The following is a 24,509-nucleotide window of genomic DNA, read 5'->3' as shown; positions in this document are numbered from 1 at the left end:
GCGATGGCACTTGCAGTCTTCTTAGACTTCCTCGAGACTCATGTTTTTTGTCGTCTGGTCTGCCACCACTTAACCCAAGATTTCACACTTTGCTTGGTGTGTGATTTTTCAAGGGCTGCCTTTGGGTTCCAGACTTAATCATTTCGGGGTTCTTGATCCCCGATGCCCTTTTTGTGGTCACCCAGAAAATTTTATTCACATTTTTTGGTTTTGTAGAAGAGCTCAATAGTACTGGAGCTGGATCCATGATTTCTTACCACCTTTTCGGCCTGAGCCCTTTTCTTGGCATATGGCTCTTATTGGCGATCCGCCTAAAATCCCCTTCAATTTTTCCTAGATATGGCATTCTTTCATAATGGAGATCCTATTCACTCTTTAAAAGGATAGAAATGCAATTCTTTTTACTCACAACTCTTTGGATATTAATGTCTTACTTTATGCTAAAGCTTGCATTTATAATAATGTATTAATGCAGATTCAGGTACAAGCTGACAAAGTGGCTTTGGAGGTGGGCCACTTAAAGGAGCTCCTCTAGCATTGGGGAAACACCCCTTGTGCGGTTGTCAGAGTGTCATTAGATTCTATCTCTGTCAACCGCACTCCGCCTTGTGGCAGTCGTCATGGCTGCAATGTTGGCATTTGCATGAAGATTGCATTAATGATATGTTATGTTGTCATTGATATCAATTGAACTGATAATAATGATATTGTTTTTATTGTTTTTGATTTATTAAAAATAGGTTTTAAGGGACCCGAAACCCAATTACATACGAAAGATATTCAGGAGAGAAACAAAACACAATGGCTGCAAAAGACCAGCAAAAAAACCAACAACAAAGAAAAGGATAGCAAGAGGCCAGCAAGAAATTGACCCCAAGCCTAGCATAAAAAGAAATTTAGAAATTCTTCATGGTATCTTCTGCATTCTGCACCAAGAGCATCATTGCCTTGGCTGCTTCCCTCAAGTCGGTATTTTCCTGAGCAATCTGACTTTCTTTCACCTTCATGTCCTTCTCCGCCGTAGTCTGCCTGGTTCTGTGCCTAGGGGTCTAGTGGCTTAGACTGGAAGTAGGAGCATCTTCAATAATTACCAGGTTCTTCTCCTAGTTTTTCTTTTCTAGATGATTCACCAGCGCATTCATATCCTGGGAGGAGACTTTAAGAACCTGGAGGCTGTGGTTCATAAGGCTTTTCAAGGCTTTCTCATTTCGGGCCATCCAGGCATTGACATTGTCCTTATCCTCCTCCACCTATTCCTTCATGATTTTAATGACGTCCTCCAAATGTTTCAGGTCACCTTTTATCAAGTCTTTCTCTAGCCAGTCTTCCATTTCCATTTCCTCCTCCGCTTCACTGTTCTCCGTCTCCTCATGTTGTTTCCTAGAGTCAGACATATTGATCAGCTTGTTGATCTTAACTTCCAGCTCCCTTTGTTTACCCTACATGTTGGTGATGTTTTCAACCACCCACTTCTGAAAATTGAAGAATTCAAGGGTGCAATTGCGGGCGGTATCTAGAATGGTATCCGCAGAATCCTTGCTCTGTTCAGTCTCCTCCACATTAGGGTTTTCACCTTCCTTAGGCTCCGGAGCCTCTTTCTCAATTTCTGAGCCTTCAGGGTTGGGTTGACGATTCTCAGAATTTCCCCCTTCCTCTCCTTCCCATAATTCTCCTCCTTGTTAAGCTCCATTTCAGAATTACTTTCCTTATTCTTTCCAGATATTGTTTTTATTATTGATATTGTCTTGTAAACCGATATGTAAGTTTATGAGTTGAACTGGTAATTGGAGTATAAGGTTAAACCCTTTCTATGTTATGTAACTAGTAAACCCTATTAGTTGTTTTTATTAAATTCTAACCGATTAAGGTTGTTGAATTGGTTATGTTGGTTTATGATCTGATATTGAGCAGTAATGATGGTGACACGTAAGATCATTGTATGAAGACAAATTCAAATGTTTTGGCGCATTTGTTTGTTGGTCTAGGGAATGAGCAAAGTGTATAACATCTAATGCAAAGCGCATGATGAGTTACTGAGCTCGATGAAGCGTAATCAAGGAGCGGTTGAGGTTTTCTTGATTGATGTGTAGAGATTGCTATGAAATCCAATGGTCATTCTTATACCGACTTGTTTGTAATCTCGATGAGAAGGTTATATCTTTGTTATGTTACCGACCTAATTGATTTGTATTTAAGGTCGATGAAGTTGTTTTATTTTGGTGTTGGCAAGAATCGGTTGAAATCAGTTGAGTGTGTGGTTGCCTAACTGGAGAATGAGTCTGCAGTTTGAGTAAAGGCAGATAGAAGCTTAAATGGATCTGATCAAGAAAATGTAGTGCTATTCAAACAGATCAAGAAATTCCCATTTTTTTCTAACAATCACCACAAAACTGAAATCCCCTAACTGGGTAAGCTCTAACAAGCTTGGTTACTTATTAAATCCTCTAGCAAGGTGGTCCATTAGATTGGATTCTCAAATCCTCTACTGAGGTTACTCCTTACAGGGTATTTTCTTCTAACAAGGCATTTGTAGTCGATCCCTTAACTGGGTGATTCCTAACAGGATCAATTCTTAATAGGACTTTTTGTAAAAGCTTTAACAAGCTTGGCTCCTAACAAGGCGAACTTCAGAAGAGTTCAAATATTTTATTGTGAGTCTCATATCACCGTGGTTTTTACCTATTTGGTTTTTCTATGTATAAATACTTGTGTCAAGTGGTGAATGTTTTTGTGGTTATGATCTTATTGTTGATTTGATTTAACTATTTCTGATAAGGTAATATAACCAGAAGTATTGAGAAATGAAGGATGTTGATATATGATAAAGCATTTGGATGTTTACAAGTTTGATGTTGTTTTCTGTTAAGTTGTTGTAACAGTCAACTGGTATTCTTATGAGTATTGATCTTGATAGTGGTATTTCATTGATAAGTTTACTTTGAGTGGTTGAGTTTGAGTTTGGGAAAGTTTCTATCAGTTTTTCTATTTACTGATTCAGCCCCCCGCCTCTCAGTAATCTATCAGATACTTATTCTTTCATCATACCATCAATTGGTATTAGAGCATCTTAGGTCCTCTTAGATCTAAGCCTAACAGCTTGAGGAAAAGATTTGCTAGACCATGATGAAGAAGGAAGGTCTAAAGTTCAACAAAGAAAACTATATGATATGGAGTGACAGAATGAAGATTTACATCAAGAGTCTGGGAAGTCAGTATTGGGATCATGTAGAAACTAAGTATATTGCACCTACTAAAATTTAGATTGATGATCAGAAGAAAGAACACTAAGAAAATCATCAAGCATTGGAGGCTATTATCAATTCCCTGTCTGATACTGAATATGTAGTTGTTCATGGTCTTAAAACTACATATGAAGTATGGAAAAAACTTTAAGAGATTTATAGTGGTGATGAGCATGTTAAGATTGCTAAAGAGGAGAGTCTAAGAGGAAAGTTTCATGACATGAGAATGTCTGAAGGTGAGAATATCCAGCAATATGGTCAAAGGATAAAAGATATAGTCGGTGAAATTAAGAGTACAAGAGGGAAAGTGGAAGATACCACAGTAATCAGTAAGGTACTGAGAACCCTGCTACCGGTCTATGTTATTCGAGTTGCAGCTATTTGGGAGCTGAAGTCCATTGATAAAACAAAGGTAACTCTTGACTCCATCATTGGCAAGCTTACTGGTTTTGAATTAAACGGTTATGATGGTAGTGTACGGAAATCTGAGTCTGCATTTAGAGCTTTTGTTTCTAACCCATCTATGAGAAAAAGTAGATATACTAGTCATGGTTATGAATCTAGATCCAGCATAGATGTTGATGATGAAGATAGTTTAGTGGAGCTTGAAGCATTGTTCGCAAAGCGACTGCCTAGAGGCACTGGTAAATATAGAGGTAAACTACCTTTAAAATGTTTTGCATGCAACAAGATTGATCATATAGCAACCAATTGTCCTAATGGTGATAATAAACACAAGAGAGATAAATTCAAGAAGTTTAAGGATAAAGGCAAGAGAGATTGTCTTATTGCTATTGATAATGGTATCACTGATGAAGAATCTGATGATGATGCTAGTGAAGATATTGTGTTTGTAGCTATTAAGGAAGAAATGTCAGACCAGAAGGCATTAGTATCCAAGATGGATAACTCTGATGATTGGATCATTGATAGTGGTTGTTCACATCATATGACTGGTGATCAAAGAAAATTTCTTTCCTTGAAAGAATTTGATGGTGGTGTTGTTAGATTTGGCAATGACTCACCCTACATGGTTAAAGGTAAGGCAGTTATTTCTCTTAATGGGAAAAGAAGTGCAGATGATGTCTATTGGGTTGAAGGTCTAAAGCATAATCTTTTGAGTGTGGCACAACTCAATGACAAAGGATACCCACCGGAGTTTTAAAATGGTATATATAAAATCTTTGACAACAAAGGTGAATTGATTGCAACTGGAAAGCAAACTAAAGGTAACCTGTTTCATCTCAATTCTAAAGCTAGCAACTGTTTTATTGAAAAAATAGATGATAGCTAGCTTTGGCATAGGAGATATTGTCATATAAACTTTGATAACATTGTTAAAGTGAGTAAGTCCAATATACTGAGAGGTTTGCCTCAGTTAGACAAACTAGTTAATGCTCTTTGCAAAGAATGTCAGTTAGGAAAGATGACTTCTTCAACTTTCAAAAGAAAATCCTTCTCAGTGGAGCACTTGTTAGATTTGGTTCATCTCAATTCTAAAGCTAGCAACTGGAAAGCAAACTAAAGGTAACCTGTTTCATCTCAATTCTAAAGCTAGCAACTGTTTTATTGAAAAAATAGATGATAGCTGGCTTTGGCATAGGAGATATTGTCATATAAACTTTGATAACATTGTTAAAGTGAGTAAGTCCAATATACTGAGAGGTTTGCCTCAGTTAGACAAACTAGTTAATGCTCTTTGCAAAGAATGTTAGTTAGGAAAGATGACTTCTTCAACTTTCAAAAGAAAATCCTTCTCAGTGGAGCACTTGTTAGATTTGGTTCATTTAGATCTTTGTGGACCAATAAGAACAAAAAACATTCAAGGTGATAGATATTTCATGATTCTCACTAATGATTCCTCAAGGATGATGTGGGTCACATTCTTGAAAGATAAGACTGAATCTTTTGGCAAGTTCAAGGCATTCGGGATCTTAGCTAAGAAAGAGAGTGGTAAGAAGATAAAATGTCTAAGGACAGATCAAGGCAGTGAATTTACTTATGAGGAATTCACTAGATACTGTGAAGAGAATGGTATCAAACAACAACTTTCTGCACCACAGACACCACAGCATAATGGCATCGTAGAAAGAAACAACCGATCAGTTGTTGAAGCTACTAGGACAATATTGATACAAGGAGGTGTAGCGAAAACCTTTTGGAGAGAAGCTGTCAGCATAGCTATCTACACAATGAACTGGGTTCTGGTAAAGAGAGGTAAGGAAAAGACTCCTTATGAATATTGGTATGGAAGATCACCTGATGTTAGCTATTTTAAGATATTTGGAAGGAAATCTTTTATTTAGAGAGGTGATTACATTAGCAAATTTGAGGCTAAGAGTGATGAAGGTATATTTCTTGGCTATTCCACCAAGAGTAAGGCCTACAAATGTTTTAACAACCGGACATAGAGAATTGTTGAGAGTGTTGATGTTCGAGTGGATGAATTTCCTGAAATTACAAAGGAACCAGTTCAGAGAAAAGGGATGAAGATCCTTGCATTTTGTTTTTGGAACCAGAAACTGTAAAATATGAAACTGGCAAAGCAAATTCTGATGCATTTGTCCAACCGGAACAGATAAATTCAATAGAAGATGATGACAACAAAGAAGCAAAACCTGAAGATAATGATCATGTTATTCTTAGATATGTGAGACTGAATCACAATCCTGAGCATATTATTGGACATAAGGATGCTAGATTACTAACTAGAAAAAGAATCAGAGAGAATTCTTGCATGATCTCCACCATTGAACCAAGAACTGCTAAGGAGGCATTTGGTGATGATCATTGGGTTAAAGCTTTGGAGGAGGAATTGGATCAAAATGATAAGAAAAACACTTGGACCCTAGTACCTTGACCAGTAAATAAGAATGTTATAGGTACTAAATGGGTATACAGGAACAAGTTGAATGAAGATGGTGTTGTAGTTCACAACAAGGCAAGATTAGTCTACAAGGGTTATGTGCTAGAAGAAGGAGAAGATTATGGTGAAACTTTTGCACCCATAGCAAGACTGGAAGGTGGCAAAACTTTACTTGCATTTGCAGCCCATAAGAAGTTCAAGGTATATCAAATGGATATTAAGTCTGCATTTTTTAATGAGATATTGGAAGAAGAGGTATACATAGAGCAGCCAAATGGTTATGCTTTGACTGATGAGAAAGACATGGTATGCAGATTGCATAAGGCCTTATATGGATTAAATCAGGCATCCAAAGCATGGCATGAAAGGCTTCATACACATCTAATGAAGATAGGCTTTCTGAGAACCAGTGATGATAGTAACATATATCTCAAGTCTAAAGGAGATGAAATACTAGTCAGAGAAGTATTTGTTGATGATATTATTTTTGGAGGTAATGATGTCATGAGAAACAGTTTTGCAGATGAAATGAAAAATGAGCTTGAAATGTCTTTAGTAGGGGAAATAAAAAATTTCATAGGCTTCCAAATACAACAAATGAAGAATGGTATTTTCATTACACAGTCTAAGTATGTAAAAGAGGTTTAGAAGACTTTTGGCATGAGTGACTGTAAACCAGTTGGGACACCAATGGTTACAGGTTGTAAGTTGTCCATGGATGATGAATCTAAGTTTGTTGATAAGAAGGAATATAGGTCAATGATTGGCAAATTACACTATGTTGTTCACAGCAAACCGGACATAGCCCATGCGGTTGGCATAGTTGCTAGATTCCAGAAGAATCCTAAGGAAACACACCTGATGGCAACCAAGAGAATCTTTAGATACCTGAAAGGTACCATTGACTATGGATTATGGTATCCATATGGAGGAAACTTTGATTTGAAGGCATATGCAGATGCTGATTGGGCAGGAAATGTTGATGATCAGAAAAGCACAACCGGTGGAGCATTTTTTCTTGGAGGAAGGATTGTTTCATGGAGTAGTAAAAAGAAGAGTTGTACTTCATAATCTACTGCTGAAGCTGAGAACCTATAAAGATTTTATGTGACAATACAAGTGCCATAAATATTTCCAAGAATCCTATTTTGCACGCACAAACCAAGCACACTAAATTGAAGTATCATTTCTTGAGGGAAAAAGTTCAATGTAAAGATGTTATCTTAGAGCATGTTTCTACCAAGGAGCAGCTTGCAGACATTTTTACCAAACCTCTACCTAAGACTACTTTTGAGTATCTTAGAAGTCAGTTAGGGGTTGTCCCTCTTCATGAAGTTAGTTGAGCATGATGTTTACTGCATCGGTCCTTGAATTACTTGCAAAATTTTACAAGGGTTGATATAGAAGTGGGTGTATTCCACAGGGGGAGCATCAAGTTGCAGTATGTTGTTGATGCACAGTGAAAATTCGACATTACATGTTTTACTTTCAATTTGGCATTACTATCAAAGGGGGAGAAGAATTATGTGATTATGAGCAGGAAAACCAGTGACAGACTGAAGACAGAGAGCATGTGAATAATTGGTAATGTAAACCAGGCTTCCTATTCACAATCATAGCAAGCAGCAATGGTATTGATATTTGTATTGTCATCAGTGCCAAAGGGGGAGATTGTTGGCATTTATATGAAGATTGCATTAATGATATTGTAGTCACATAAATTTGTCCATTTTAATTAAATGAATATTTCGTATTTATTTGATTAAAAATCCACTAACCATCAATTAATTAAATTAATATTTAATTAATTCATCCCAAAACATTCTTCTATTAATTAAATAAATTATTCAATTTATTTTAATTAATTCATTAAATCAAATTCCATTCAATTAAATAAATAAAATCTATTTATTTAATTAAATCCCCTTTTCCTCTTTTAAATAAATTAAATAAAACATTTATTTAAATCATTATCCCCACCCCACTTGCATTTTCCTACAAATGCAACTTGCACACATTTATTGAAATAAATGAATTTTTATTTTTAATAAAATCCTATTTTCCCTCACCCACCAAATCCACTTGCAAAAATCTAATCCCCTTCTAGATTCTTCTAACCCCTTCCTAATTAGCCTAATCCATCCCCTGATTATTGTCACATTCATAAGCAAAATGGAGTCACTTCTCAAAGTCTAAAAGTCTTTGATAACCATTAAAGGCTTTCAACCTTCAACCACTAAATGGCTCAAAGTCTTTGATAACCATTGAAGGCTTCCAACTTTCAACCACTTAATCCCCAAAGTCTCCAATAACCATTAATGGTTAATTCAACCCTCCCACATGGTCAAAACATTTGTTTTGACTCAACCTCTACCCAACCCAAAGGTCTCATCAAGCCTTTAATGCTTTGACCATGATTATCTCTTAATCATTTGCACAAAGGTTTATCCTTGGATTAACTCTTAATTCAATGGGTAATCTTAATTTAGACTTGACCCTTACCTTCTAGATAACCATGAGGTCTTCTAAGGCCTTTAATGCCTCCAACCTCTTCTCTCAACCCAACCCTATGTGGACATTTGTCATCATTTCATTGGTGCCAATTGTGCACATGGATCCCCAACTTTCAAGCTTGACCCTTGATTAAACCCTTCAATCCTAGCCATCCATTGCTCCATTTTTCCTATAAATAGAGCCCATTCCTTCATAAACCAGATCCTGAAAACTTGTATGCATCTAAGCTATAGACATTTTAGAGAGCATTCTTAGCATAATCATCTAATATCTTATCATTTTTGGTTAAAATATATCATTTTAGCATCAATAGCATAGTATTTAGCTTTTCATTTCATATTTGAAGCTTAATATTAAATCTCAATCCTCCATAAGCATCCATAGTGCAAAAAGCTGCTGAGAGCTACACTATTTTGGAACTTGGAGAGGAGAGGAACAAGGGAGAAGAAGCTAAAGCCATGCTAAGAGGCAGTTGGAGATGCCTCATAATCTGTGTTTTGTTTATTAGATACATTAGCATGCTTTTAGTGTCTCTTTTGATATGCCTTCATAGTTTAGTTTTAGATTGATTAACACTAATGTTTTGTGTGTTTTGTGTTCTTTGATCATAGACTAACCTTGTGCCATTTAGGAGGGCATCAGATATGTTATGTTGTCATTGATGTCAATTGAACCGGTAATAATGATATTGTTGTTATTGTTGATATTGTCTTGTAAACCAATATGTAAGTTTGTGAGTTCAACTGGTATTCAGAGTATAAGGTTAAACCCTTTCTATGTTATGTAACCGGTAAACCCTATCAGTTGTTTTTATTAAACCCTAACCGATTAAGGTTGTTGAATTGGTTATGTTGGTTTATGATCTGATATTGAGTGGTAATGATGGTAACAAGTAAGATCATTGTATGAAGAGAAGTTCAAATGTTTTGGCGTGTTTGTTTGTTGGTCTAGGGAATGAGCAAAGTGTATTGCATCTAATGCAAAGCGTGTGATGAGTTACTGAGCTCGATGAAGTGGTAATCAAGGAGCGGTTGAGGTTTTCTTGATTGATGTGTAGAAATTGCTATGAAATCCAACAATCATGCTTGTACCGACTTGTTTGTAATCTCGATGAGAAGATTAGATCTTTGTTATGATACTGACCTAATTGATTTGTATATAAGGTCGATGAAGCTATTTTATTTTGGTGTTGGCAAGAATTGGCTGAAATCAATTGAGTGTGTGGTTGCCTAACTGGAGAATGAGTCTGTAGTTTGAGTAAAGGTAGATAGAAGCTTAAATGGATCTGATCAAGCAAATGTAGTGTTATTCATACAGATCAAGAAACTCCCATTATTTTCTAACAATCACAACAGAACTGAAATCCCTTAACCGGGTAAGCTCTAACAAGCTTGGTTACTTATTAAATCCTCTAGCAAGGTGGTTCATCAGATTGGATTCTCAAATCCTCTATTGAGGTTACTCCTTACAAGGTATTTGCTTCTAACAAGGCATTTGTAGTCAATCCCTTAATCAGGTGATTCCTAACAAGATTAGTTCTTAACAGGACTTTTTGTAAAAGCTTTAACAGGCTTGGCTCCTAATAGGGCGAACTTCAGAAGAGTTCAAATATTTTCTTGTGAGTCCCATCTCACCGTGGTTTTTACCTATTTGGGTTTTCCACGTATAAATACTCGTATCAAGTGGTGATTTTTTTTATGGGTATGATCTTATTGTTGATTTGATTTAACTATTTATGATAAGGTATGATAACCGGAAGTATTGAGAAATGAAGTATGTTGGCATATGATAAAGCATTTGGATGTTTATAAGTTTGATGTTGTTTACTATTATGTTGTTGTAACAATCAACCGGTATTCTTATGAGTACTGATCTTGACAGTGGTATTTTATTATTGAGTTTACTTTGAGTTGTTGAGTTTGAGTTTGGGAAAGTTTGTATCAGTTTTTCTATTTACTGATTCACCCTCCCCTCTCAGTAATCTACCTGATATTGATTCTTTCATCATACCATCATGCAATTCCTCCGCCTGCGGTCCCAGGCTCGTCGCCACTCCTCTGGTGGGAGAGACGATGTGTGGAGGCACCGCTCGGCTTCTCCTTCACATCGTGGCTCTGCCTCGGGGTGGCCTTAGGCTGCTCCTGTTTCTTTGGCTCCTCCTGCTGGTGATGGCTCTAGGTGGCCTTATGCCACCACCTCCAAGTTTCCCCACTTGGCTTTGGCGATTTCGCCTCCTAGGCGAGAGGAAGGAGAAGTTGACAAAGATCCTAAAGATTGGTGGTTCGTGTCAGACCTGACTCCTAACCTCATTGATGTATGGGGCAAGAAAGATGATCCAAATCCTCCCCCCTCGGATGCCTCTGCCTTGGCTGCTTGAGGAAGTTTTTTGATGAATAGCTTTTTTTTTAACTCCGGCTTCTGGCCGTGTGACTCTCGCGGGGCGGTCTTGTATCCCCTGACTTTTTTTTGTGAAAATGTGTTTTAATATTTTTACTTAATAAAGAAGGCCTATTCATCAAAAAAAAATATTATATGATCTCTTCAAATAATAATTTTATCTTTATTTTGATACTCTCTATTATCTCACATATTAATATTATGCATCTTTTTATGTTATGATCTATTTAAATGATAATCTATCTTTATTATTATCTACCAAACTATTTTTATCATGAAATATAGTTAGATTTTTAAAAGAGAATATGTAGATAGTATTTGAATGGAAATTTTAAACAAATAATTGTATCAAGAAAAATACTTGGTGATAACTAGACTTTGGTGACTAGTAGTATTATGTGAACAAAATGCAAGGAAAATTTTGTTCTTGTGTATCTAGCTCATGCAACAATTTTGCTCTCATTTTTTCATTTAAGATTTGGGTTTGCTTCATTTTCTACTAAGCCATACTCTACCAAATGGTATATACAAATTTTATGGCCAATTAGCAATGCCATAATGATCTTTCTTTGACTCTTTAGGTGAACTTTTATGGCCGAGAAAAAATAATTAATGTTTTTCATTTGCAAACATGGCTTATTCCACGATACACATTCCAAGTGCTCATGCCATCCACTTCTTCAAGATTTATCAATAAATTTTATTCATGAATTAGAGAGTTTCTATAATTGATAGCTTTAAGTTTTTTATATCAAAATTTTAGATCACATTTCATAATCCATCACTAGGATGATGAAATATTATAATGTAAAAGCTTTTACTCATTCTAATAATGGATTATTTAATATAATCTTAAACATTGATATAAAAAATTTATACAATCAAATCCAAAATCTCTTTATTTTAATTTCATACATTGAAATGTTCATGCCTATCATGTGTTATATAGTTTTCAATATTGTGGTTATGGATGTGGATGCAATATTTTATGCCTTTTGAACGAGCAAGGATAAATAAGCTTCTTGAAGATTCCATTTTGGAGGCAGAGAAGAAAGAAGCCAAAGTTATCAGTTTAGGTCTCCTTAACCAAATATGATTTTTAGGTATAATTAGTTAATTGACCAAACTAATTTATTAGAACGCCTCTATATTTATGTCGCGAATGATTTTCTACAAAATAACTTGTCTAAATCATAACATACTAATTGTATTTATTAGTATAAATATCTTAAATATATCTATCTAAAAAAAAGTTAAAAGATATCAATTTAGAATTATTGTTTTTTAGTTTTGAAACTCTTTATTTACTACATATATGAAGACATAAATTTTATGTGTTTCTTATTTTGAAAATATCATGTTTATTATGGAATAATAATATTTTAACATGTAAATGGGTGTCATATGAGATAAAAGTAAGCTCTTTTCAATACACTTCAATCATTATTCTCCCCTCTTATTCTCATTATAAAATATTTCTAAATATCAATTAATTAAATAAAATTTGGAATATAAGATGATTTTTAGTTTTAATAAATAGATTAAATCTAGAGTGCTAGAGATCTACAAACATGAGTAATTAATAAGGTAGCTTAATAATTTGAAGAAAATGTGGTAGAGATAGGATCTTAATGGAGGAGGGGAGTTGTTGTTGTAAAGGCACAAGAACTTAAAAGTTTGTGCATGGTAGATGGGAGCACTCTTGCAGTTGTCATAGTATTCAATTCGATCTCATTGGAGACAAAAGACGTGTTTATTTGTGGGGGTACATCAAAGATTGGATTCACAATTCTTTGCTTGTTATCTGAAAGGAGAGTCAGTATTCAAGTACTAATTTAGTTTAGGAATAGACCCAATTCATGGTATTTAAATTCAATTTTCACCCTATACATTTAATGCTTATATATTATCCTAAATGATAGCTTCTTACTGAATCAAGAGAATAGTTCAATCAAATGAAATCAATTGTCCCATCCTAATTACATCACAAAATCATCCCTATAAGAAGCTATCTATTGTGGAAGTGAAAGCATAAAACTAGAAAACTAAATATTGCAGCACAAATTAGTTACAAAGAAATAATGAAGAGAAATAAATGGAATAGCATAATAACACATAGATGTTGATTTGTGTGGTAAAATTTTGACAAAATTGCAAGGAAACATCCATGAGGCAAGGTATCGGTATTCTAATTGCTTAGAGAAAACAATTACAAACTCCATAGCCAGCTACCACTATCAGGTGTTGCTATCACTTTTACAATATGAGTTTGCAATTCACAACATCCTAAAAATTTCTCTCGCAATATACAATCCACACCAATTGCTCTTGCAATCTACAATTCATACTAAAACATTGCTTTTAAGACAACAAAGATATATAGAATATCTCTAAATTAGAATCAACATCCAACATAGAAATAATCTCCTTAGTTCCATTAAAGAAACTAGGAACATTTCCATAAGGCCTCCTTAATTGCATTAATGAAATTAGGTAACTTTCTTACAAGGAAATACTACTATTCTAAAGGTATGACTAAATTAGAAATTTCTATTGTCTTTTTTTGTTGTCATTAATGAACAATCTCCACCTTGACAACAATTTACCTTATGCCTATTCATGCCCAACCAAGGTGTAAACTGCTTGGAATTCTTGCTAAAATATCGACACGTCTCTCTAACCACAAGAGAATTGCAAGCCTCACCTATACCTCCAAACTTATCCATGATCACCTGTAACTGATCAGTCCATGCTAAACTCCAAATGCAACACATGTGCATAACCATGAAGTCCAAGCAAATGATTAATGTACTCAATACCACAAAAAATCTAACATGATCAATTATCAAAGTTCCAACGTAGAATTGAGAATATAACCTTGGCATCATGATCTAACATCTCCTCAAAGGAAGATCAACAAACCCATAGCTTTTAGAAATAGGAAAACTATAAAACATATCAAGTTGTCCTAGAGCATTCAGGTTATACCAACTCCACAACTCATATGCATCCAAAGGCTAATCACCTCATGCTTTCATGTACCCATAGGCTAAAACAATGAAACCACTAGAAGCACTCCAATCTACTCCACAAGACTATTGTTGTTTCCTTTCCCACTATATTGAAAAGAACGAATGCGAGATCTTCTCAGTCTTCATCAAACACATCTACAAGTTTCTTTAACTTTACTACTAATGCCTTTAGCAATCCCTATTGCACTAACAAATCACACATCTTGAGTTTCCATACCTCAAAGTTATTCTTCTATTTAACTTCTCAACCTCAAACCTTGCATTTGAAACATTTTCCATTTAATGTTCCAAACCTCAACACTAAATGCTAATATAGTCACTGCAAAAATATCGGTCTAATACCAATTATTGTGGAAGTGGAAGCATAAATTTAGAAAACTAAATATTGCATCACAAATTAGTTATAAATAAATAATGAAGAAATTAAATGGAATAACAAAATAACACATAGATGTTGATTTGCATGGTAAAACCTTGACAAAATGCGAAGAAAAAATCCACGAAGCAAGTTATCGGTATTTTTCTTGCCTGGAGAAAAAAATTACAAACTCCATAGCTAGCTACCACTATTAGATTCTTCTATCACTTTTACAATTTGAATTTACAATTCACAACAACGTCCTAACAATTGCTCTTGCAATCTACAATCCACACCAATTGCTCTTGCAATCTACAGTTCCTATTACATCATTTCCTTCAAGACAACAAAGATATATAGAATATCTCTAAATTAGAATCAACTTCCAACATAATAATAACCTCCTTAATTCCATTAAAGAAATTAGGAATATTTCCATAAGGCGTCGTAATTGCATTAATGAAATTAAGTAACTTTCTCACAAGGAAATACTATTATGCTAAAGGTAAGACTAAATTAGAAATTTCTCTTGTCCTCTTTTGATGCTATTAACCAACAATTGTTGTTATTATCCGGCAACACTATCAAAATCACCAAAATGAAAACTTATATGAACATTTATATAAGCATTTTTTCTTCAAAAGTGGTTTAATTTAACTAGCTCATGGTAGACATAGAACCAAGAAAGATAATCATTGATAGATAAAGGGTAGTAATGAATATAGATCTTATTAATATAATTAGTCTCAAATTATAATATTACCAATAAATATTAAAAGAAAAAATTCTAAAAGAAAACCTTAAGTGAGTATAAAGATAGATGAGTTTGTCAAAATGAAAAATGTTGAAGATTAACTTCTTGTAACTTTAAAGTAAATAAATAATAATAATAATAATAATACAACTATTCATAATTTAGCCTAGACAAAATGATTTTGTTTAGAATTGATAAAAAGAATAAAAATAAGTGATTGCAAATTCGATTAATAGAATAATGATACTTAGCTAATGATGATACTTAACTAGTAGCCCCTTATTGACTAGGAATTTTTTCCAACTCAATCAATTGTTTAAATAAGATTTTATTAATTACAGCCCTTATTGACTTAATTGAGAAGTCTTGGAAATCAATTACTCCACATGGATGATTAAATAACATTTCTATATTTGCTTAAAGGATTGGTAGAGGTCGTCCAAATGAAGAAGCCTAATGAAGAAGCTTGTTTTTAGTATATTAAAGCTTAGGGATCCACTCGTTTGAAAAACTGTGGTAGATTGAAGCTCCACTCATCTCCATTTTGTACGCTCAAATGGAGGCCACATTTTGTTTCAGTACGATTTTGTAGACTGAAGCTTGTTATTCGTACATTGTTAATATCTGCAGCTTGATATTTGTAGTGGGTTAACCGTTATTATTTTCCTACGATTTTGCAAGTAAAAAGATAAGTTTGTTTCAGAGATTAAAAATTTTACAGTTCATGAGTTTTTCAATTTGATCGAGTGAGTATTTTGCTATCGGTATGGAAATAGATCTTACAGGATTGAATATTTACAGTACCAAATCTAAAAGCTACAAATAAATATTTAAAGTACCAAATCTAAAAGCTATCTTCATTAAAAAAAATTTACAGTACCAAATTTAAAAGCTACAAATAAATGAAACTGCACTCCTAAGTATGTGCTGGAATAGATTATTTATTGTGAGCACAGACCATCTTTTGCTTTCATTCACCAGTCCATCATAAATGTTTTATCTAACTTTTTTCAGCGTTTTAGTTTCTGTACGGAATGGTTTAAATCACACACACTAAGCTTATATTTCTAGGATTAAAAGTTAAACATTCAGAGTTGAGTGACATTTTATAGGCTTAATATATTGCTTAAGGTATGTGGCACACTAACAATACATTTCTAGACTTAAAAGTGTTAAACAATCAGAATTAACTAACATTCTCTAGACTTAATATGTTGCTTAATGTGTGTGATTTAAGACTGGTCATTTCCGAATGAAATGTTTTGCTCTATTTTATTTGTCTTCCCTGATGTTTTCTGTTTTCAATGTGGACTTTATCCACAATTTGAAGCATTAACTCTTCTTGTTAGAAACAATTTTATAGGTACGTGGATGGCAATTCAACTAACAGCTAAGAACTTCTATATATGCTAAGGGAAGCACAACATTTGCCCATACAAAGCAAAATTATTGTTGCTCATCTGTAAAAGAGTTCAAAGCTTCTGTCAAGATTTCTTTGAAGTTAGGAGAATTGAGCTCACAGCTCTTATTGAGCTTTTCTAAACTAAACTCTAAGGTGAAGAGAATGGCATCTAAGCCGGGACCACTTACAGGATGGCCATGGGAGAAACTTGGCAACTTCAAGGTAAACTTTGTGTATTCTTTTTGGTTGGGGATCATACTTTAAAATCTAATGTGAGTAAACAAATATGAAAATAGAGTGGTTACTGATTAGAAATGATATTGTTATGGATCTAGTATCTGCTTCTCTCCCCTCTGGTGATCAAAGCAGTACACACCAATTTTCTAGGAGGACAAGAAGCGGACAACATTAGTTTGGTGCTGCTTCTTTTGGTGGCAACTCAATACCTCCATAACCAACTGTGGATTAGTGTTTCTCGCTATCAGAATGCACGGAGCAAGCATCAAATACAATCTAAAAGTATCCACTTTGAGCAAGTTGATAGAGAGAGAACCTGGTAAGCTCTTCTACAAAAATTGTATGTCTATTTATATTAATGATATTAGATTTTTACAATCTATAATAATGAATGTTACTGTTTTTCAATTCAATTGTGTGATTTTTTCACCAATGTTTTGATCATATTTCATGATCTATTATAGAATGTTATAGAGAGAATCTGGTAAGTTCTTAAATTTGTATGTCCAATTGTATTAATCATTCACGATATTAGATTTTCACAATCTATAATATGAGTGTTGTTTTGTTTCTGAATTCTATTTTGTGCAACTTTTTCATCAATATTCTAGATCACACTACATGATCCATCATAAAAGAGCTTAAAGAGAAGAAAAATCATAGAACATGATTCAAAACATTGATAAAAAAACTAAGACAATCAAAATCAGAAAAAGCAACTGCTCATTTTAAAATATAAATCTAAAATGTTGGTTGTTTGATGACCATGGAAGCTGTAGAGATTGGTGTTTATGTAAAGTTTGACGATAATAAGTGTTTACTTTCTACAATGTGATGCAGGGACAACTATATTCTCATGTACACCTTCATCTGGTTTCTAGTTCATGCATACATTCCAGGCGCCTCTAATCTTCCTCTCTGGAACACAAAGGGCTTCATTGTTTTTTTTTTGGCCCATATTGGGCCATCTGAATTCTTGTATTACTGGGCACATAGAGCTCTTCATCACCACTTGCTGTATAATCTTTACCACTCTCATCATCACTCTTCTTTCGTCACAGAACCCATCACATGTAAGAAATTATTCCTTTAGATCTTGTGGATTTTGTGCTTTTAATGAGTACCGAGTACTGATATTTTGAATCTTGTTTGTGTTCAGCTGTAGTGCATCCGTTTGCAGAGCATTTGATGTATATTGCAATATTCTCAATTGCTCCACTGGCTACTCTTTTCACCAAAACTCCTTCTATTGGTGTAACATTTGTCTACTTAATGTGGTTTGATTTCATGAACAATATGGGCCACTGCAACTTTGAATTTGTTCCCAACTGGGCATTTAGGATCTTCCCTCCTCTTAAGTTCCTAATGTACACACCCTCGTAAGTTTTCTTACATATTTCGAAAAGTTCCAATTTCTAGGAAAGATTCATTGTGAGTTAATTTGATGCTTAGTTGCCAGAAACGCGACGGTCTCCCGTCGTTTCGCGTTTCAACGCAAGAAACGCGTTTCTCGTTTCTAACGGCCGTTTCCAGCAGGCAAATTCCTTTTTGGGTGTTTTCGACTTATCTTCACTTTGCATGCGAGACTCGCAGAGATCTTTAGCACTTAAAATAATGAGCTCTTTCACTTTACTTCGTACCAATTACTATAAGTGCAGTAAAGTAATTGTTTTTTAATGATTTGACATTGACAGGTTGAGTTTTTTTTTTTTTGGCTCATGGCTTAACTTGGATTAAGCAATAGATTCATGCACTATATATAACCATAATTTTGCATGTTTTTTATTTTTTAAACTCTTTTTTTATAAAATTATATATATATATATACGTTTCTTATACGCAACTTTTAAATATTCCATTTCTCGTCACGTTGCCATTGCCGTTACGTTTCTCGTTTCTCGTTTCTGATAACTAAGATTTGATGAGACATAGCTAATATTCCGCAGGTATCACTCTCTTCACCATTCACAAGTTCATACCAACTTCTGTCTGTTCATGCCTCTCTATGATTACCTTTATGGGACAGCCGATAAGTCGTCCCAGACTCTCTACGAGACTTCACGGAAAGGTGGGTAGAAAAGAAAAAAAGGTTTGATTTCATTGATAGATTAATATTCAAGTCATTGATATGGGTAGTATTTCCAAACTTGTATCAAAATGTAGTATTTGCATATTAATCTTCAGGTATCATGTTAGACCAGAAAATGGGGCATAAAAGAGAGTTTGTGGGAGTTATAATCACTGCCTCTTTTTTTTTGGTCATTTTCTCTTAAATCTTGTGACCTTATCTATTTTAGATTTATTTCTCTTTTTTTTCAAAATATCATTAAGACTTGCATTAAGATGTAACTGTGTTTAATATTTGCATATTAATCTTTAGGCATCATGTTAGACCATAGTTTGTCATTTTCTTCTAAATCTTTTGACCTCATCTATCTCTCTTTAAATATCACTAATATTATCGAGGGGATTTATTTCACTCTTCCTTCAACTAAGAACAAAGAGCAAAGGTCTAAGGGTATCTTGTCGGGGCACAAATCCAGCATCATCTCTTATAGTGCACTCAGCAAGACTTCATCCCTGGTGGACTCAATTTGAATCTTTCAACTTTACCAACAGACCAAGAACCCATTGAGTATCTATCTTTTTTATATTATATGATCTCTTAAAATAAGAATTCTATCTTTATTTTGACACACTCTTATTTCACATATTAGTTTTGTGTATCTGTTTATGTTATGATCTGTTTAAATGATAATTTATCTTTATTATTATCTACCAACCTATTGTTATCATGAAATACAACTGAATTTTTGAAAGAGAATATGTTTAGTATTTGAATGACAATTTTAAACAAATAATTGTAACAAGAAAAATACTTGGTGATAACTAGATTTTGATGGGTAGTATTGTTATGTGAATAGGGCGAAAGGAAAAGGTCGATTTGGTGTATCTCACTCATGCAACAAGTTTGCTTTCATTTTTCCATTTAAGATTTGGGTTTGCTTCATTTGCTGCTAAGCCATACTCTACCAAATGGTATATGTGGATTTTATGGCCGATTAGCAATGCCATCATGATCTTTCTTTGGCTCTTTGGACAAAGTTTTATAGCTGAGAAAAATCGATTAAATGATATGCATTTGCAAACATGGGTTATTCCGCGATACACATTCCAGGTTCTTATGCCATGCACTTGTTCAATGTCTATCAATATATTTTATTCATGAATTAGAGAACATCCATATTTGATTGCTCCAAGTTTTGTATATCAAAATTGTAGATAACATTTTATGATTCATTATTAGAATGATGAAATATTATAATGTAAAAGCTTTTCCTCATTCTAATAATGGATTAATGAATGTAATCTAAAACATTGGTATAAAAAACTTACGTAATCAAATCCAGAATCTTTCTAATTCATTTTCATGCATTGAAAAATCCATGCCTATCACTTATTATTTAGTTTTCAATATTGTAGTTTTGAATGTGGATGCAGTATTCAATGCCTTCTGAACGAGCAAAGATAAATAAGCTTATTGAGGATTCCATTTTAGAAGCAGAGAAAAAAGAAGTCAAAGTTATCAGTTTAGGCCTCCTCAACCAGGTGTGTTTTACTAAGTTATTAAATTTCGACTTTAGCATAATTTTGACTTTTAATAAATACATCAAATATACATCTTAGTGTGTTCGATAGAAATTGATGAGTTATTAATAAGGTAGCTAGTAATTGAGAAAAAAACGTGGCAGAGTGAGGATCTTAATGGAGGAGGGGAGCTGTTTTTGAAAAGGCACAAGAACTTAAAAGCCCGTATGGTAGATGGGAGTACTCTTGTAGCCGCTGTAGTATTGAATTCGATCCCATCGAAGACAGGTGAAGTATTCATGTGTGGGGGCACGTCAAAAGTTGGATCTGCAATTCTCTGCCTCCTATCTCAAAGGGGAGTCAGTATTCAGGTACTAGTTTAGTTTAGGAATAGACCCAATTCATGTTCTTCAAATTCAAGTTTTACCCCATACAATTAATGTTTACATTATCCCGAATGACAGCTTCTTACGGAATCAAGAGAACAGTTGGATCAAATGAAATCAACTGTCCCATCCCAATTCCAGCAACAAATCATCCCTGTAAACAGCTATCAGGCGGGCAAGAACTGCAAGGTGAAAGCTGCTGTATAAATGAATCTGGCTTTTGCATACTCGTTTTGCTGCTTGACTGGATTGAACAAAATAAGTGAAAAAAGACTTATATCTGATCTTCATAATCTGATCTTCATAATGATATGATGCAGATATGGATTGTTGGGAGATGGGTAAGTGGGGAAGACCAGATGAAGGCACCCAAGGGAGCCCTCTTTATTCCCTTTCAGCCATTTCCAATACCTAGGACTCGTAAGGACTGCTTTTACTACAGCACACCTGCAATGAGAGTGCCTGCCAACCTGGAAAATGTGCACACCTGTGAGGTAATCTGCTTGCATTTGCATTTACTCTGTTAGAGAATTAATGTCATAGTAGGTGATCTATATAAAAGATAATTTAAGGATGTTTTTTTTATCTTTATGATTGTTTGATCCGATGAATGTCATCTGTCTTTCTTGATTGCTTTGACTGTTTGGTCTGCTAAATGTCATTAAAATATTTTATTTATATGTTATTTTGATTATTTGATCTTGTGAGTGTCATTAAAATCTTTAATTCGTATCTTTATTGTTTAATCTTTATACAGTACTTTTTTTTTGGATGAAGGGTGCAATAAATGCTCTTCAATCCTAAATTTTTTGGACATCATTAAAATCTTAAGTTGTTGTTCTTGATCTCTTTGATGATTTAGTATGGCGAACCTCATCAAAATCTTTCATTCATGCATTTTCACTATTTGATCTTGTGAATTTCATTAAAATCTAAGGTTGTGATTCTTCATCTCTTTGACAGTTTGATTTCGTGAACATCACTAAAATGTTTCATTCATACATTTATTGTTTTGACTATTTGATCTGGTGAAAATCTTTCATTCATACATTGCTCTTTGATCCTAAACTTTTTGGATGTCATTAAAATTTAAAACTCAGTTTTTATCTCTTTGACAATCTGATTTTGTGAATTCATTAAAATAATTCATTTATATTTTATTATTTTGACTATTTAATCTCATCAACATCATTAAAATCTTTCATTCATTATATAACGCTTTATACACTATTTATTTTTATTGTTTAACACTCAAATAAATACTTTTCATTCCTAAACTTTTTTAATACACTAGTAATAATTTCAATTTTCATTTGGGGGAATTCAGAACTGGCTGCCAAGGAGAGTAATGAGCGCATGGAGAGTGGGAGGAATGGTGCATGCATTACAAGGATGGAATCACCATGAATGTGGACAAACTATGAATACTGCAGACATCAACAAAGTGTGGGAGGCTGCACTTAAACATGGCTTTCTTCCCTTCAACATGTCACTTACTTAACTGCAATTGGAGATAAGATAAGTGATGTCAATGCAGTTGGAGTTGGAGTTTTTAAGGCAGACATTCTAAATTAGTTTTGAGTATTTTTTTTAACAATAGTTATTAATTTTCATGTTTTTAAGTGTGTTAGTTGTTTTTAAAGTTGTGTAAAATGATAAGTATATCATTATTGTCTATTTTAAGGGTTGTAATTTCTACAATGAGTTTCTCTTGTTGTCAAGTCTATAAGTTTGTAATGAATGATAAAGACTTTTATATCAAGGCATGATAAAATTATTTTGAATAATAAAAAAAAATATTTGTGTGTAAAATCAAATTGCATTTACTATTTCAAATTCTTTGTTAGCTTTAGTAGCTTGTGTTTATTTGTATGTATTTCAAAATCTAAATATATTTCATATTTCATTAAATAACTCATCTAACAACCACAATAGGTGTCTATTAAAGTTATATGGTATTTGTATGTAAGGACATGTGATTTGTATGGATTGTGAAATAAAGATTTTAAAGATTTATATAGAGAAGTTAGTTATCAATGACATGATTGAGAACTATTTGTATATTGATATTAGAGTGTATTTTTAATCAAGGTATTTTTAAGATGAGTAGAGGATAAAAAATATCAAGAGTTCATGGTATACATGTCAACATTAAATGTGTTGGTATCCCTCTTTAATGTTAGGGGTTACATATAAGATGACTCAAAACACAAAATAATTATTTCACTCATAGAATGGTAGACATTCACAAAATTTCTCATGGATGACAACCATCAAATACTCATGTTTCTCAAAGACCTTTAAGATAAGAAAACTTAATCTCACATAAATCAATATGTGATAAAAAAGCAATTATTTGGTCCTCTCTAGTAATATTGAAAATGAATTACTTTCTTTTGGGTGAAATGCCTAATGTAATGGTGATAGAATGCTTTTCTCTAGTAGGAAACATGAAACACTAGATTATTGGACAACAAAATAGCACTTTGATTGTCATAGTGGAGTAAAAAATACCTTGCTTGATGTTGCTTGAGTACTAAAATACTAGTTCATAATTGAGTTATTTCTTTAGTGGCCTCATTTCTTAGGCATGTTCCAATTTTGTAGTTCATAAAGAAATAGTAGATTGTTTCGTACTACACCTTGAAATTGGGCCAAAAAAAAGAGAGAACATAACTTGTTAATTATCTATTATCTACATGACTTGTCCAATTCAAATGAGAATATCCTATCATTAGGAAAATGGTGTCTTGACCTTGTAAAAATAAAAGGTTATAGGTCGTGCACCTCGTTGAGGGTTCGTGGGAAGCATCCCTAAAAGCCATATTTAATGTATAATTTAGCATTCTAAATATTGAATATTTATCATTAGGTCATAGATCTAATGGTGAATATAGGATATTATTTACTTGCCCTAGAAGGAAACCCTATTTTATGAGGGCATTGTATTATGGTTGTGTATTGTGATGTATTCAAAGAGTTTGATATATGTTGAGTTGTCACTGGATCTCTATTGGTGATACTCCTATAAGAAACTTTCTTTGCAAGTATATTGTAATCTTTTATTGATTTTTGAATAATATATTAGGTTGATTTTGGAGTACAGGATTTGTCTCTCGAAAGGGTTTTCCCCATTTAAATCATGGTGTTGTGGTATGCACATGTTAATTATGTTCTTTTTCGGTAAGTTTTTGTAACTATTGTAAAGATCTCAAAAGTTTTGCATAATCCTCCTATCAAGGTTAGTGTAGGAAGTTGTTCCGTAAACTTAACTTCCTTTCAAGTGGTATAAGATCTTGACCACCTTTGGTTTAAGTTTTAGGTTGTTAGGTTTTTTTAACTAATCCAGATTTGAGTGAGAGCTTCTTTAAAAGATACTCTGTGATCTTGTTATGATAATTTTTAGATGGAAAGTTTATTAGGATCAATATGGGTCGAAAAAATTGTTGGAAAATATATTGAGATATGGGATATATGGATGTTCAATATTTATTAGACTGGGATTTATGGGATGGTTTTGATGAGATGTCTTCGTTAGGAAAATGTTGTCTCAACCTTGCATTTACATAAGGTTACTATTTATAGTAAAAAAAATTAAGCACAAATTGGTCCAAAATTTTCCCGAAAGCTTCAAATTGGCTAAATAAACATGCCTGTAAATTTTTATTGCATGATCATGTCTAGATTTCAAGATATTAAAACTTTCATTTTTGGATGTTGCAAATGAAGGTAA

General features: G+C 33.6%; 1 protein-coding gene across 2 annotated transcripts; it reads left to right on the top strand.

Annotated features, from left to right (window-relative positions):
* Positions 1-16,428: 16,428 nt before the first annotated feature.
* LOC131050969 (very-long-chain aldehyde decarbonylase GL1-4) lies at positions 16,429-22,588 on the top strand. Of its 2 annotated transcripts, XM_057985291.2 has the most exons (11): positions 16,429-16,787; positions 16,901-17,121; positions 17,643-17,875; positions 17,962-18,181; positions 18,749-18,870; positions 19,727-19,980; positions 20,304-20,411; positions 20,555-20,761; positions 20,855-20,965; positions 21,097-21,270; positions 22,104-22,588. In XM_057985291.2, the coding sequence occupies exons 1-11, from the start codon at positions 16,728-16,730 to the stop codon at positions 22,275-22,277; spliced, it is 1,884 nt and encodes a 627-aa protein (XP_057841274.1). In that variant the 5' UTR covers positions 16,429-16,727; the 3' UTR covers positions 22,278-22,588. The 2 variants fall into 2 exon arrangements, with proteins under 2 accessions (XP_057841274.1, XP_057841275.1); XM_057985292.2 differs by lacking the exons at positions 17,643-17,875; positions 17,962-18,181.
* Positions 22,589-24,509: the final 1,921 nt, after the last annotated feature.

The sequence above is a fragment of the Cryptomeria japonica genome, chromosome 11, assembly GCF_030272615.1.
Source record: "Cryptomeria japonica chromosome 11, Sugi_1.0, whole genome shotgun sequence".
NCBI lineage: Eukaryota > Viridiplantae > Streptophyta > Pinopsida > Cupressales > Cupressaceae > Cryptomeria > Cryptomeria japonica.
Note: the sequence above shows the minus strand (reverse complement) of the source record. Positions and strands in the feature narration are given on the sequence as shown.